This window comes from Artibeus jamaicensis, unplaced genomic scaffold, assembly GCF_021234435.1.
Source record: "Artibeus jamaicensis isolate MK-2021 breed Jamaican fruit bat unplaced genomic scaffold, CSHL_Jam_final scaffold_660, whole genome shotgun sequence".
Classification (NCBI taxonomy): domain Eukaryota; kingdom Metazoa; phylum Chordata; class Mammalia; order Chiroptera; family Phyllostomidae; genus Artibeus; species Artibeus jamaicensis.
In genome coordinates, this window is record NW_026522052.1 from 9,623,634 (window position 1) to 9,638,685 (window position 15,052).

Genomic DNA, 15,052 nt, shown 5'->3' on the forward strand with positions numbered 1-15,052 from the left:
GGATCGAACCCTCAATCTAGGCATATGCACCGGCTGAGAATCAAACCTGCAACGTTTTGGTGCATGGCGTGACGCTCCGACCAACTGGGCCACCCAGCCAGGGCTGTCTGCTAGTGTTTTTAATGCGTCTCTGCCGTTGAACTGGGCCCTAGCATTGAGTGTAACAGAATCCTGCATCCCGAGAGCAGAGGAGCAAGTGAGGGGAGCGGAAGGAAAAGAAAAGTACATGATTTCTTCACTTCCCTGGGTTCAAGGCCAGATGGAGCTTGGCAAAATCCTACTTAGGGTACAGTTTATAGTGGGCAAGCCCCTTTCTGTGCCTCCCAGAGCACCCCCACCAGGCCTCCGTCCACGGAGGATGTAGGCTGCCGCACTCATCAAGCGTAATCAAGTTTTTCCCTCCAAAAATGCCATTCCGTCCCCGTCCTTTGCTTGGGACGCTGGTCTCCAGGCAGCGCAGCCCAGGCACCCTGATGGCTCACACTGAACCGTCCGAGGCATCGCGTCTGTGGAGGGAGCCTCCGGCCCCAGCCACCTGGAGCTGGTGGAAGCCAGACGTGAAAACCAGGAAAGGGGGACACTGGGCAGCCCTGGGGTTGCCCGGTGCTGCTGCACACCCTCCGAGGCCCAGCACAGCCTGCCCGAGGAGCGTCAGAAGTGCTGAGTCGGGGCAGCCACGGCCTCGTCCTGCCTTCGCAGTGTGCAAGGGGCCTCCAGCTCCTGGGAACCAGCTCTGGGGGGACACCCACCCAGGCGGTTACAAACAACTCTCGGAACGTACCTTTGTACGGACAAGACAGAACAGCAACAAGACTGGAGGCAGCCACTCTGGGCTAGTCCTCTGCCTCCAGCGCCCAGCTGGCAGGAGTGTCCGGGAGAGACACTGATGCAGGCCAGCTGGTGCAGGGGGTGAGGGGTGCTCACTGGCACAGGGTCTCCTGCTTGTCTGGAAAGATGCTCCCATGCAGAACCACCTGAGGGCCCCTTCTCACCAAGGAAATGCCCTCTGAGGGGGCGCAGCCTCTGTGTGTATGCGGGTGGTGTGGTGTGTGTGTGTACACGTGGTGCGGTGTGTGTGTGTACGTGTGGGTGGTATTCATGGGCAGGTGGTGTGGCGTGTGTACACGTGGTGTGGTGTACCCATGTGGGTGGTCTCATGTATAGGTGGTGTGGTGTGTGTGCGTGTGCATGGTGTGGTGTGTGTGTACATGTGCACACAGTGCTGGCATTTTGTGAAGTGGCGTGCTGTGTGCACGGGTTGTGGCATGTTTTTGTGTGTGGAGTGTGTATATTTGTGGTGCGTTGGGATGCATGTACACGTGTGGCTGTACGTGTTTGTGGTGTGACAGGCATGGTGTGGGCATGCAGTTTGGGTGTGTGCTGGGATGCGTGTGACCCTGCGTGTGCATGCACCTGTGCTGGTGTCTGTGAGTGTACCAGTGAGCGTGGGAAGCCTGGCAGCGGCAGCCCTGGGTGGGAGGCAGCACGGTGGCCCCCGTGTGGGTGGCCGAGGTGGGGTCTCCTCCTAACTCTGGCCCCCCGGGCAGGCGTGGTCGTGGAAGGAGAACGTGCTGGAGTCGGGGACGTCGGGACGCTACACGGTGGAGACGGTCAGCACAGAGGAGGGCGTCATCTCCACCCTGACCATCAGCAACATCGTGCGGGCCGACTTCCAGACCATCTACAACTGCACCGCCTGGAACAGCTTCGGCTCCGACACCGAGATCATCCGGCTGAAGGAGCAAGGTGGGGCCCTGCCCTGGGCAGGGAGGGGCCCCAGGCAAGTTCTTCTGGGGTCCTGAGGGGGCAGCATGCCTAGTGAAGGCTCCAGGTTGGGTGGGGCCCCAGGACAGGTCACAGTGCTCTTGTCACTAGCCAGGCAGCCTTGGGCAGGTCTGGGAAGTGGCCCTCCTTGTCCCAGCACCCTGAGGCCAGGGGTGCTATGAGGCACCAGGAAGGGAGAGAGTTAGAAAGCTGCTTGGGGAGCTGGCCTTCAAGGTGATGTTTCAGAAGAAGGGGCCACAGGAGCAAGCCAAGTGCATTGCCATGAGAGGCCCACACCTTCTGAAGGCCCTGGCTTGTCTGCACTCAGCATTTCCCTGGGGTGCCCTGGTCTGACCACAGTGCCCTCAGGGGTGGGTGATCCGTGGAGAGGCAGCCGGGGCCCTGGGCGGGACACAGGGACCCCCTAGGACGGACCTGCTGGGGAACATGGCTGAGCCAGTTAACACAGCCAGCCAGTCCAGACAGACAGAAGCCTCCCAGAGGCACCCAAGCCGAGCTAAAGGGAAGCTCCTGAGCTGCCCCAACCACTGGGGATGGGTGGGGGCAGGCTCAGACCCTCTGTAGTGTCTCCCCGGGACAGGGGAGACACATGGTGCAGGTGTCTGCTTTAGGCAGAGGGCTCGGAGTGGAGAAGGAAGGGCAGGGGAGGAGGAGCGAGGGGAAGGCTCATCCCACAGTGACCCCCGGGCGCAGGCTGCCCAGCCCATGGTCATGACCTCCAGTCCCTACTGAAATGTCTCACACAGACCAGAGGGCAGGGAGCCTGGGGGTGCACAGAGTGGGGTCCAGAGAAGCTCAGGCCCCGGCAGCACACCGGATCCTAAGAGGGGCCGCAAGCCTCGCTCTTTTGCCAGGGTTCTCTGGGGGGCCTCAGCCCGAGCACTCCCTGACCCCTCCAAAATGAAGGCTGCCCACAGGCTGTCAGGCCCTGGCAAAGCCTCTGGGCCAAGCAGGTGGTCCCCGCTAGGCCCTCAGGCCTCAAGGCCACCCCAGGGACCACGCAGGGTCTCCCAACACCTCTTTCCTAATAGGTGCTGCTTCGCATAATGCTTTGCACATAATTTGCATAAAATCATCCACACATCATCCCAAACCTCCAGTCCCCCCCCTGCTCCCCTCCATGTCTTCCCCGTGGTGCCCTGACCTCCCATGCTCGCCTCTCAGCCCTCTCTCCCCCCCTACCTCCAGACCCTCCCACCCCGGCCTGCCTGCTCCCTCCGGTCCCTTGCCCCTGGAGTCTCTGAACCTCTCCGAGCTCAGTTGGCATAGACTAGGTCTAGTGGGCAGTCCTGAGACGGGACTGAGAAGGGAGCATCCCCACCCCAGGCCCGCCCCACCCTGGCCAGCCAGGCCCTGGCTGTGGACGCTTGCTTTATTCCCAAACAGGTTCGGAAATGAAGTCGGGAGCCGGGCTGGAAGCAGGTACGGAAGGAGACACGAGAACTCCCTGGGTGGGGGGAAGGGACCGCAGGGCTAGCGGGGGAGGGCCCTGCAGAGGGGGAAGGGAGGCCCGTGCAGGCCGCTAACTTCTCCGCCCTCCCCAGTCTGCGGGCTCAGTGCAGTCAGAGCAGCAGGCCCAGGGCTTCCCAGCCGCCTGGGTCGAGGCCCAAGCCTGTCTCCCACCTCACTGCCGCCAGAGCCTGCAGGCTTCTTGCAGCCAGGGACCCGGCTCCGGTTTCCCCTGCTCTGTTCCCCTCATTCCTTCCCTTCCAGGCCCTGGCTCCTCCCCTCTGGGGCAGCTGCCCTCAGCCTGGCCTCCCTCTATTTCCTCCTGACTCTTCCAGCTTCTCAACATCATCACCAGCTTGGCGATAGCTTCCTGGGTCAGGCCTCCAGCCCCAGCTGTGGCCTGCATGATCAATCCATACCAATCCATGCTTTCTCATGGCTGCCTCCTCCCCCCGCCTCCCCGCCCCCCTGCTTCCAGGGCACTGCCATCCCACCACCAGCTGAGGCTACGGGCAGTGCCTCCCTTCCCTGGGGTGCCTGGCAGCCTAGTGGTCCTCACATTCCCGGGGCTCAGCTGCTCTGTCTTGGGCCCCACAAGAGACAGTTGCCCCCACTCTCCAAGCAGAAACCCAGATGAGAGAATAGGGTCATTGCAAAACCTGAGGCCACAGCGCTGACGGAGGACACGTGGAAGATGGAGGGGGCATTCCTCTGCCCTAGTCCTCCTGCCACACTGGCTCGGAAGGAGCTAGGGCCGGTCCGCTTCTTCAGCGCGCTTCAGGGGGTGCAAGCATGTCTCAGAAACAACCGTGACCAGCCTCCTGCTGCCCTGTCCCCAAGGTCCCGCAGGGCCCCTCCTGGGGCTGGGGACAGCGTCTCCTGCCTGCTTCCACCTCATGCGTGTCTGGCCACACGTACCCGGAGGCCCCTGATCCCTGGCCGTCTGAGACTCCTCGTGCCCAGTCCACCTTCTTGGACAGAGAGGAGGACGAACCTGTGGACAGCGCCCCCCTCCGGTCCCTCTCTCGCTGGGGGACCGCTGAGCGTGCTCTCTCCCCGAGAGGACTGCTGGCCTGCAGGCACAGGCCAGATCTGGGGAGGGGGCAGGCCCCCCAGGGGTCCGGGTCCCCAGCAGACCCTCTCCCGCCCCCACTCACCTGCTGCAGATAAGATGGTGCCCCCCAGCTGTCGACATCTCAGGGACACGGAGTCACGGGAGGCCAGGGGCGGATACCGCCTCCTCAGTTCCTCAGTCCTCTGGTTGTCCCGTGAGACACTGAGGGGGGCGCCCAGAGAAGCTGAGAGCCCCCCACGGCCATCTGAGGTCAGCTGAGATGAGACCGGGTTCTCCCAGGAGACTTACTGGGAACCCGAGGAGAACCGAAATCAAACCCAAATTAATAAAATTCAAGAGCCTAGAGCCAATGAGCTTCCAAAGCAGTTTCCCGTTTCTGATGGCATTGAAACTGGAGACAGAAGCAGCGCTCCGTCACAGCAGGGTCACGAAGCAGGAGTCCAGTCCCTTCACTCCCGGCTGCTGAGACCCACTAAAGGGCCTCCATCTGCCGTCCCTGGGCGGCGGCTGCACCCACCTGCTCCCCACCCACCCCCACCCCTGCCACTCTAAGTGTCAGCCACCGGCAGGCAGGCCCCGGGCTGGGAGAAAGCTGCCAGCCTAGCCACTGACACTGTCAACCGCAGGCACCTTCTCCTTCCAGGACAAGCCCAGCACCTAGATGTGGCCCACACTGAGGAATGTGGCTCGGACGGGAGCTCCTGCTCCCTTTACCTAGAAGCAGCAGCAGAGACTGAGTGGGGCGGGTGCCAGGCTGAGCTCCAAGGCCATTCCCTGCCCCTCCTACCCCTCACACCACAGCCAGGGTGGGCCCTGCCTCTTCCCACCCCAGGGGTGACAGAAGTGAAGAATGGCTCAGAAGAGGTGGAATCTGGGGGGGGGGGGGGTGGAGCTGGACAGCACCACAGTGGGTGGCGGGGGGGGGGGTGTGAGGGGACCTAGATTTGCCCTGCCTCTGCTGAAACTGTGCGTCCTTAACCAAGTCACTTGACTTCTCTGGACCTCAGCATTTCCAGCTGTGAGTGAAGGCTGTGGGCCCAGTGGCCCTCCGGTCTCTGTGCTACTGTGTTCTCGAGTTCTGTTCCGGATGGACTAGCCAAGCCCCAAACCACGTGCTCAGGCCCACCATGTGCAGCCACAGAGAGGCCAGGGCTGTCCAGGAGGGCAGCCCCTCCCGCACCCCAACATCACCCTCCCATCCCCATCCCTACTGGGCTGGGCAGCCACAGACCACAGACACTCAGCGAGGAGCGCGGCTTTGCCTGGCTGTAGTTCTGGGCCCCTCGAAAAAGCCTGCCTGGATGCCCAGAGTTCTGGCCTCGAGAGGAAGGAGCAGGACTGGGGCGGGGTGGGGTAAGAAAAGGGGGCATCTCTCTTTAAAGAGGACCCTGACCTTTGATCCTGCTCCCCTGGTCCCTGAGACCTGGGCCGCCAGCACCTGCAGCGTCTGGTACCCAGGGGGCCCCCAAGAACCTCAAAGCTGACTGTCCAGGCCCTGCCGCCTGCACCTGGGAAAGGGAAGAGAAGGCCAACACAAACCAAACACACAGGGCGGTGGCCACAGGGGAAGGAAAGCCAGGACTTAGGACTCTCAGCCACTGCCTGATACACTCTTCCTGGTTTAACACCCAAGAGAGCTGCATCCGGCCCGGCCTCTCCTCGCCTTGTTCCCGCCCCCGCCCTGACCCCAACCCCTGCTGGGTTGACCTGCCTCCCTTCCCACCACCACCAGTGGGCATCGGCCTCCCACCCTCTTCCCACCCTGTCCCACCCGAGCCGACCCCGTCGGACTCTGCCTGTGCCTGCCCAGCGCCCCCACAGGCTTCTCCAAGGGGCCTGAGGGCAGGGCTCCGACCCCAGCTTGGCAGAGGCCACACCAGCGGGAAAGGGGGAGGCCCTGGGGGAGAGCAGGCCCTCGGACGCTGGGTCAGCTGTGCCTGCTTCTCTCCCACAGAGTCTGTGCCGATGGCCGTCATCATTGGGGTGGCCGTGGGTGCCGGTGTGGCCTTCCTCGTCCTCATGGCAACCATTGTGGCCTTCTGCTGCGCCCGCTCCCAGAGAAGTATGGGAGGGAGCCCGGGGGTCTCAGGGAGGGGGCAGAGAAAGGGCCAGGCCTAGACTGCCCAGAGAGGGAGCTCACGGGGCGGGGGGGGAGTTGCGGGGAGCAGGGCCTGCAGGTGCGCTGAGCTGCTGCCCCGGCCGGGTCGCAGGTACCTCTGTCTGGGCGGGGCTGGGCAGTGTCTGGCCCACAGTATGGGCGCTCAGCCGAGGGCGACTTCAGCCAGCAGGGCAGTCAGCCAGCACTTTGGGCTGAACACCGGTAGCCAGCCGTATAGAACTCTGCAGAAATCTCGGGGGGGAGTGTCCATCCTTCCCCTCAAACACCCGGGAGTCCAACCAGAAAAGCAGGTTACCCATGTATCAAAAACAAAAAAGAGCATTCAAGGAATCACTCTGTGCAGACTTTTAAAGGTCTTTAGTCATTAGCAATAAAATCCTAGTGTTTATGAGCTCATGAAGGTTACACACACCTAGAGTTTCCGTCCTGGCCATAGCGCCGATGGGAGGTGTGGTAGACACACGCAGACTCGTGAAAGGAACAGCGGAGCGGAGTGAGAACAACGGGGGCACAGCCCTCGGCCCCAGTCCTTCCACGCGCGAGCTTGGGCGGGCGGCAACCACCCGCCTCAGGTTCCTCCTGTGTAAGAGCAAGGGCAGGAGGGCAGGACTTCTGCAACCCCACGCAGCTCCAACTTTCTGCACTGTGAGCGTGAGGCACAGGAGGAATAATCAGAGCCAGCCTGCCCCTCCCCCATGGGGCAGCCCTCAGTACAGGAGAAAGCTGGGGGTCCCCCTTGCATCTGCTCCACTCGAAGCTAAGTGGCCTCATCTTCCCCGGCCATGTGGTCTCGGGGCGTCCCTCACCACCCTCTCCGTGAAAACCGTAGGGAGTGGATCTTAGCCGGAATTCTCTAACGACTCTCCAAGTCCAAAGTGGCCGCCTCCTCTAGGCATGGTGCAGTCTCCATCACGGAGGTGCCGATACAGGGGCTGCTCCCCCGACCCCCCCACAACCACCATGCCGGGAAGGTTTAGGCTTTGGGTGGGAGGCTGCCCACTGAGAGCCTTTTTAAAGGTCAGATTTGCAATTCTCTGGATGGAGAGATCAGAGCCTGTACGGCAGGTCAGGGAAGACTTCTAGAAGGAAGCTAAGATGTAGTAGCGTGGAAGGACCCGGCTCTGTAAGGTGGACAAATGCATGAGGATAACCTCTTAAACCATGGGCGTGGCAGCGGCAGGCTGGGGTGCCTGTCACCCAGAGCGCACGGAGTGTCCAGACCGCTGTTGTGTTGGTGGGGCAGCAGGCTGCAGGGTTCAGGGGCTAGAGGCTAAATTCTGGGGGTGACGGGGGTGGTGGCAGACCCTAGTGCCTGAGCACGCAGACTGGATCCGTCACCTACACGTCCCTATTTTATGTCCAGATCTCAAAGGTGTTGTGTCAGCCAAGAATGATATCCGCGTGGAGATTGTCCACAAGGAGCCTGCCTCTGGCCGGGAGGCGGAGGAGCACCCCACCATCAAGCAGCTGATGGTGAGAACGCTGTCTTCCCCCACCCCACCCACCCTCCGTGCTCTGAGGGTCCTGGCTGGAAGCCTCCTGGGGCCCTAGAGGCTCCCGTGAAGCGGAGCATCAGCAGGACAGCCCTTCCCCCACCCCAGGCCAGGGCCCTGCTTTCAACCTGCAAAGACACCCCCCCCCGGCCCGTGTGTCTGCTGTGTTGCGCATGGCGTCCTGGAGACTCGAAGACTCCGAAATGCAGCCCAGCTTTCAGAGAGCCTGACCTTTCGGGAGGGAGAGAAGACACGCATCAGTAGCAATACTATTACACCCATACCCATCGATATTGCACTTATTCAGTGTGTACCCCATGTCCCAACGTCCCCCCAAGAATCTGCAAGAGTCATAGGTTCCTCTTCCAGGACTGACTCGCTCACTGTAAGCAAATCATCGCTTCTCCTGCTCTTTCGGCCGGCTGTGCAGACAGAAGGCTGAAACGCTGCTAGGAAACTCCGGCGGTGGTACGTGGGGGCATGGGCCGCCCTGTGCCTCTGTCTCCTCCTCTGGGGAACAGGGGTCCGGGGGGAAGCGCACAGGCCAGGTGGAGGGCCAGCTGGCAAACCCCAAACAGCCTGTGAAGCGCCGTGAGCTCTGCAGACTCCGATTTGCTGCTCACAAATCCCCCGTGTCCTCGTCTGTCCCAGAGCCCCCCAGTCCCTGGCGGACGCCCACCAAAACTTAGAGCACTAAGCTGACTGTTCCCTCAGCCGCTCTTTTTCTGTCCAACTGATGTTTCAGGTGCTGTCGATTCCACTTCAAAAGATCCCTCCAACTGGTGCCCTTGCCTGTGCCCCACTGTGAGGCTGCTGGCCCGGGCCTTGCCATGGCTCCCCGGACAGTCCCAGCAGACTCCTCAGGGGTCTCACCATTCTGTTTTCTCACCACTGTACTCGGTGCCCCCCAAAAAGGGTCCTTCTGTCCCCAGACAGGGACCGGCCCCGAGCCGGTCTGCCTCAGGCCAGCCTGTAGTGCATGGGTTCTTGACTTCATGTAGGAAAGATTTCACAACATGAGTCCAGGTGGTTTTGAGAGCATGTTTATTAAAGCTGGGGACAGTGAGACAAAGGGAGGGCTTAGGGTAGAAGAGGCAACAGGAGAGAGCCCAGGCGGTGCTCTGCTTTGGGCTCCCTCCTGTAATATTTCTATTCTAGAAACGTTATAGGAAAAAGTGAGCCAAGGCAGGGCTGCTGTCAGCTCACTGGGAGAAGTCAGAGAAAAGGGGTCCTTGGACACGGGTTCAGGGATAAACCCAGGATGAGCTGCTGCTGCCCACTGCTCCCCGGGCTGCAAGTCTCCCTGGGACCCTTAGCGTTCAGGAGGAAGTAAAAGGTCCACACCCAAGCAGGGCATCCAGAGAGAGCCTGCACTGACATCATGGTCTGGAGGGTTACCTTTCCTCTGTGGGGGAGCGTCTTAGGGGAGGGTCTCAGCAGACTGTGCATCAGCTTTCCAGGTGCATTTTAAACACGCCGATGCCTCGAAAATGAGTGCATAGGGGGGTTGGAGTTATCCTTCGCTCTGCTTTACTGTTTTCCTTTTATCTTGGGTCTGACTCTAATCAGGTTTTTGTTATTTGTCCCCTTGACTTCAGCTGTCCTTGGGGTCAGCTGGCATAAATGACATTAATTGGGTCTCTGTTCTCTATCTCCCCGACCAGGGTGATTTAAGGAGGAGAGGTATAAACCATTTACTCTCAAGTGTCCTTGGTTGGGGAAGATAAGGTCTTGCAATACCCTAGCTGGCTGTAAGTTGTTCAAATTATTTGGCCTTATTTAATTATCTTGTCTCAGTCTCTTCATTCCACTTGCTCAGGAATTTTCCTAGACTCTTATGATCCTGCCTCAGTTCTAAAACACAGATCTGACCCTGTGGCTACACATGATCCCCAGGGGCTCCCCGTGGCTGCTGGGCCAAGTCCATGACCAGACGTGTCAGCACCCACCAGCCTTTCCCACTTCACCTTCCTGCGGAATGCCCGGGGTCCCGCAGACACCCCACGGAATTGCAGTTCCCAGCCTTTGGGTCTTCCCGACCTCGGAGGCTTTGCACCGGTGCCCTCTGCCTGTTGAATCTGTCCGTTGAATTTCATTTTCTGTAAGAATGCGCTCAAATGTCACCTCCTCCGTGATTTCCCATGCTCTTCCCAAACATCGCACATTTCTCCCTCACAGCGCCTCGCTCGAGTTACTTGTCAGCCTCCCCAGTTCCCCCAGAGTCCCCCGGGGCAAAGGTCGGGCTCCTGAATCTATGCGAGAGTATTTCCCCAGGGCTAACCTAAGGGGGGACACAGTACGGCATTTAGTCTTCCCAGGATGGAGACCACAGCCCAGACCTGAGAGGGAACAATGCAGATGAACTTCAACAAGTCCGTGTGGCGGTTCCCAGCCTGTCCTTTGTCCCAAATGGGGCCTGCATTCCTTCCCGCTGGAACATCTGGCTGTCTCAGCCCATCTCCACACCGCCCCCCCCCCCCAGTCCAAACCCTCAGGAAAAGCAGGGGGGTTGCTCAGTAGTCAGGTAAGGGGCAGGGGAGGACAGCTCCGCAGAGGGACCTGCTGAGGGCTCCGTGGCTAAGCCTCCCCTGGGGAGCCTGTCATTTCCCCACTGCCTTGCACCCCAGTCCCGCTTCAGCCCCCCGAAGAGGAGAGCCGGGCATGGCAGTGGAACCTGGACAGACCCAGGGCACTTCCTGGGGAATGACAAAAGCAGTGTCAGCACAGAGGGGACAGGGTGGAAGTACTCTGGCTGATGCCGTGGGGCCCCAGGAAAGCAAGTCACAAGGGACAAGCATCGTCACAGCTCAGCTCAGAGAGTGGGCAGGAATCTGGCCTGGGTCATGCCATGTGCAGAAAGGACCCGTGGGAAGCAGCTGCAGGCCGCAGGGCAGCGCCCTGCGAGTGTTTGGACTAATGAATACCCCCACTGTGTGCCGGGCGTGCTTTATTTTTTACCTCGTTTAGTCGTTATCTTAATTCTCAGGAATTTAGAGCTGCATCGCTTCATGCGTTCGCCCAACACAGTGGTAGCTTTTGTAACCACACTAACTGCGTGTAGACCTGGCAGTGCACTAGGGCATCAAAGAATTAATTTTAAAAAACTATTAAATATTCCATCCTGAAAGGCTCTTTGATCGGTGGCCACAGCACTCAGGCGCTGCACCCGGTGTGCTGTGGACCCGAAGAAAAACAAGAAGTGACCCTTCCCTGGAGCTCTCGGTCCCTGTTAAGGAAGACCAGGACATCTCAGTCATTGTCCTGCAGCCCAGGGTCCCCATGGTTCCCTGCCACTCCTTCGTAACCCTTCACTGAGCCAGGCGCTGGATGACGTGCTCTCTGCCAGGGCCCCACCCTCTGCCCAGTGGTCAAGGTTCTGCAGTCATTTATCAACAGATGCACTGCCCTGATGGGAACAGCTGTATCTCGATGTGCATATGCCTGGCCCGTAGGGCAGTGGGGTGCCCAACCTGAAATTCAGTAAATCAGGGGCCCCAACCGCAGGGCCGAGGGCCAGCAACGGTCTGCTCAGGCCTGTTAGGAACCCACCCGCCCAGCAGGAGGTGAGCTTGAATGTAATGGGCTCGAATCATCTTGAAACCACCCTCCCCCGATCCCGGTCTGTGGAAAAATTGTCTTCCACAAAACTGGTCCCTGGTGCCAGAAAGGTTGGGGACCACCACAGTAAATGGTCAAGGAATCTAATTGAATCAGTCAATTGAGAGCTGTGTAGGTGGTCCCCTAGCCCGAGGGGAGTAAGTTGGATCTCAGGGTCCTGCCTCTCACCCACCCACCCCGCTTCCCTGTCTCCCTCTGTCTCTCCGAAGAGGTCCGAAGAGGTCCGAAGAGGTCCGGGAGCAACACGAGATCTGAAATCTCCTGCCTCCTGCGGGCCCGGCCATGGGAGGTGGGGGGAGGGGAGGCAGAGATGGCAAGCTCCTTTCGAGTTGGTTTCTCCTACTTTTCCTTGGGGGAAGTGGGCGTTTAGCCCACCTCCTGCCCTCTGAGCAGCCATTCTTGGGTTGCAGATGGACCGGGGTGAATTCCAACAAGACTCAGTCCTCAAGCAGCTGGAGGTCCTCAAAGAAGAGGAGAAGGAGTTTCAGAACCTGAAGGTAGGCGTGGCCACCAGCTGCAGGACCCGATGTGATTCTGCTCTTCAGCTCCGAGGGCCCGAGCCCTGCCTGTGTCCAGACAAACAACAGCAGCAAATAGGAGAGAGAGGCCAGGGGACACCATGGGGACGGGTGCCTAGCCTCTCCCTCAAGTGGGTCCCTGCCCTGCAAACGCACCTGCTGCCTCGCCCCCACACTAAGGAGCCATGGAGTTGGGGCTGAGCTCCCACAGGCTCCTGGCCCACAGCCTTTTCACAGATAAACTTGAAAACGAAGTATCTGTGTCCTGGGCAAAAACAATGAACGCAATTTGGTTCTCAAATGACCTCGCATTGTGCTGATAACTAAACACACCCACGAGAGGCCCCCGCTTCCCTCCTTTGGGTGCCCTCCCCTCCCAGCTGCCACCTGAATACCTGACACCTTGCTGTCCCCACCAGGGTAACCCTTCCAGACGCTCCCCTCACCCATTTCTGCGCTGCAGTCCCCCCTCTCGCCTCTCCTCATCCCCGCCTGTGTGAGTTAGGACCGGTTCCACATAGAAAGTTCAGTGCCGCCTTTGCCCCGCCCGGTGACGCTGCTCTTGCTCTTGTCCCCCACCCCAGGACCCCACCAATGGCTACTACAGTGTCAACACCTTCAAGGAGCACCATTCAACCCCTACCATCTCGCTGTCCAGCTGTCAGCCAGACCTGCGCCCTGCAGGCAAGCAGCGGGTGCCCACGGGCATGTCCTTCACCAACATCTACAGCACCCTGAGCGGCCAGGGCCGTCTCTATGACTACGGCCAGAGGTTCGTGCTGGGCATGGGCAGCTCATCCATTGAGCTCTGTGAGCGAGAGTTCCAGAGGGGCTCCCTCAGCGACAGCAGCTCCTTCCTGGACACGCAGTGTGACAGCAGCGTCAGCAGCAGTGGCAAGCAGGACGGCTACGTGCAGTTCGACAAGGCCAGCAAGGCCTCTGCCTCCTCTTCCCACCACTCCCAGTCCTCTTCCCAGAACTCCGACCCCAGCCGACCCCTGCAGCGGCGGATGCAGACTCACGTCTGAGGATTCCCCACCGCCGGCAGGGGGGCGGGGGACTGGGGCCACCACACGTCCTGGCTCTCCAGACAACGTGGGTACTTTGCAGAGGACCCCAGGACCGGCAGCCTCCAGGACAGCCCGAGAGTGCCTCTGCTACTGCCCTGCTCCAAAGCCCCCCCCCCCGCCCCCGATCAAGCACAAATCTGGGTCCCCATCTGCAGTTGGCCAGAGGTGCAGGGTGAGGAAGTGTCTGAGGACGCAGCAGAGTGAGCTGTGCTCCACGCTGAACACTTGGGTCCCCAGCCCTTTCCTAGAGGTCCCTCCCTCCCTGCTCCTTCCGGAGGCACTAGAGGCAGCTCTAACTTTGCTTTAATGAAACTGCCGATCACTCTCCAGTCTCCATGTGAGCTCTGCCCCTGGCTGCCCAAAAGCTCCACCCCCGCACCTGGGCGCCCCCTGCCACTCTAGGGAGAAGAGGTGAAGCGCTTCCCTGACACTGAGCTGCCCCAGAGACCCCAGCGCCCTCTGCTGCTCAGAGCCAGAAACACCCCCCAACACTGAGCTGCCCCCAGAGACCCCAGTGCCCTCTGCTGCTCAGAACTGGAAATGGCCCTGGACACAGGACCATCTCTCACCACACCAGCTGGGACCCCACCCCCAAATTGTTTGGTGTTTTGTGTCCATACTTTTGCAGTTCTACCTTGGACTGATGCCTCTGAACTCTGGGGCAGAACTGGCCCAGTCAGTGACTGGTGTCCTGGGACAGGGAGGGAGGGGAGGAGGGAAAGTGCGAGCGCTGGGGGGTAGGGGGGACATCTGACCTGACACACCCCGCCCCCAGCCAGGCTGTGAGCCCCGGAGCCTTCCCGCCCAACCCTGCTTTGCATACTCCCCTCTCCCCTACAGCACATCAGAGTTAACATAAGGAGCGTGAGAGCTTCTCTGGTCGTTGGGGGGAGGGTTTCCTGGCACACACAGGTTGGAGGGGACCAGACACCAGTTCTTTAGGGTGACGAGACTCGCACTTTCAGCTGGTGACTCACCAGGAGCCTGGACTCACATCAGGAACGGTGGCCCTGTCTTCCTTAAGACGCCACTACAAGAGAGACAGTACATCGACACCTTATCCCTCCGACTCCCCACAGGAGAATAAATGTTAGGGTTGTTACTCCAACAAATTCGTGCTACCCTTTTATTCCCACAGACACACAGGAAGGGCCCAAGAGCTTTGGGGACCCAGGGTTCTCTGCCCCTGTGTGATTCCGTTTTCCCAGCTCATGAAGGCGGCCGACGGCTCTGGTTGCCTGCTCTGGCTCCAGCCGGCAGGCTCCTCCCCCTGTGGCGTCACCCAGCCCAGAGGGCCACAAAAGCAAGACCCACGGCCACCCGACTCATGTGGTCCACAGCCCAGTGGCACCCAGGTTGTCCCCGGCATGAGAGGGGTCCTTCCGGGTCTTTTTCTCTGCAACATTCTGCAAGGGAAGCACCCTTCCTTGGGGGTTCACGGAAGGAGGCCCTCTTCAAAGAACCTATGGCACCCAAAACGTAACACTCGAAGACTCAAATCACGTTCCCAGAGTGGCCTTGCCTGGGTGGGAAGCCTGGCACAGAGTGACAGCAAATGAGGTGGGATGGGCAAACCGGGCCAGGTGAGGGGGCTTACTCGGGGAGCAACTTTCCCCTGGAACTTTGGAGAACCCAAATCGCCCCTAAGGTTGGCACTCCTCACAGGTTTTAGGCCCTTCCCGTCCCACTTTCCCACAGTCCTTACCCATCATGGGAGCCTCGCCACAAAGGTCTGTGCTTCTGCCCATACTCAGGTTCCTGGGACGGCCCCAGCCCAGAGTCTATGCATTGCCTTCTCAGCGCCTCCGCCCGGGAGTGTGTTTGGCTCCCGCCATGTTTCCTGCTGCTTCAAAACTCCCAGGGCCTGAGATGCCTTCCTTTGCAGCCCCCAGGCCCGGGGAGTAGACACGGATGAGAAACCCACG

The 15,052-nt window shown here is 60.2% G+C and overlaps 1 protein-coding gene across 1 annotated transcript in view; it reads left to right on the forward strand.

Moving 5' to 3' along the window:
- The window catches only part of KIRREL3 (kirre like nephrin family adhesion molecule 3), a 33,829-nt gene extending 19,614 nt beyond the window's left edge, over nucleotides 1-14,215 (forward strand). The window contains exons 8-13 of the mRNA XM_053659433.1: nucleotides 1,548-1,746; nucleotides 3,172-3,207; nucleotides 6,264-6,371; nucleotides 7,792-7,901; nucleotides 11,950-12,036; nucleotides 12,642-14,215. Coding sequence (XP_053515408.1) covers nucleotides 1,548-1,746; nucleotides 3,172-3,207; nucleotides 6,264-6,371; nucleotides 7,792-7,901; nucleotides 11,950-12,036; nucleotides 12,642-13,085 — 984 coding nt within the window. The 3' untranslated portion in view covers nucleotides 13,086-14,215. The remainder of the gene's footprint in view (nucleotides 1-1,547; nucleotides 1,747-3,171; nucleotides 3,208-6,263; nucleotides 6,372-7,791; nucleotides 7,902-11,949; nucleotides 12,037-12,641) is intronic.
- The last annotated feature ends 837 nt before the right edge of the window (nucleotides 14,216-15,052 follow it).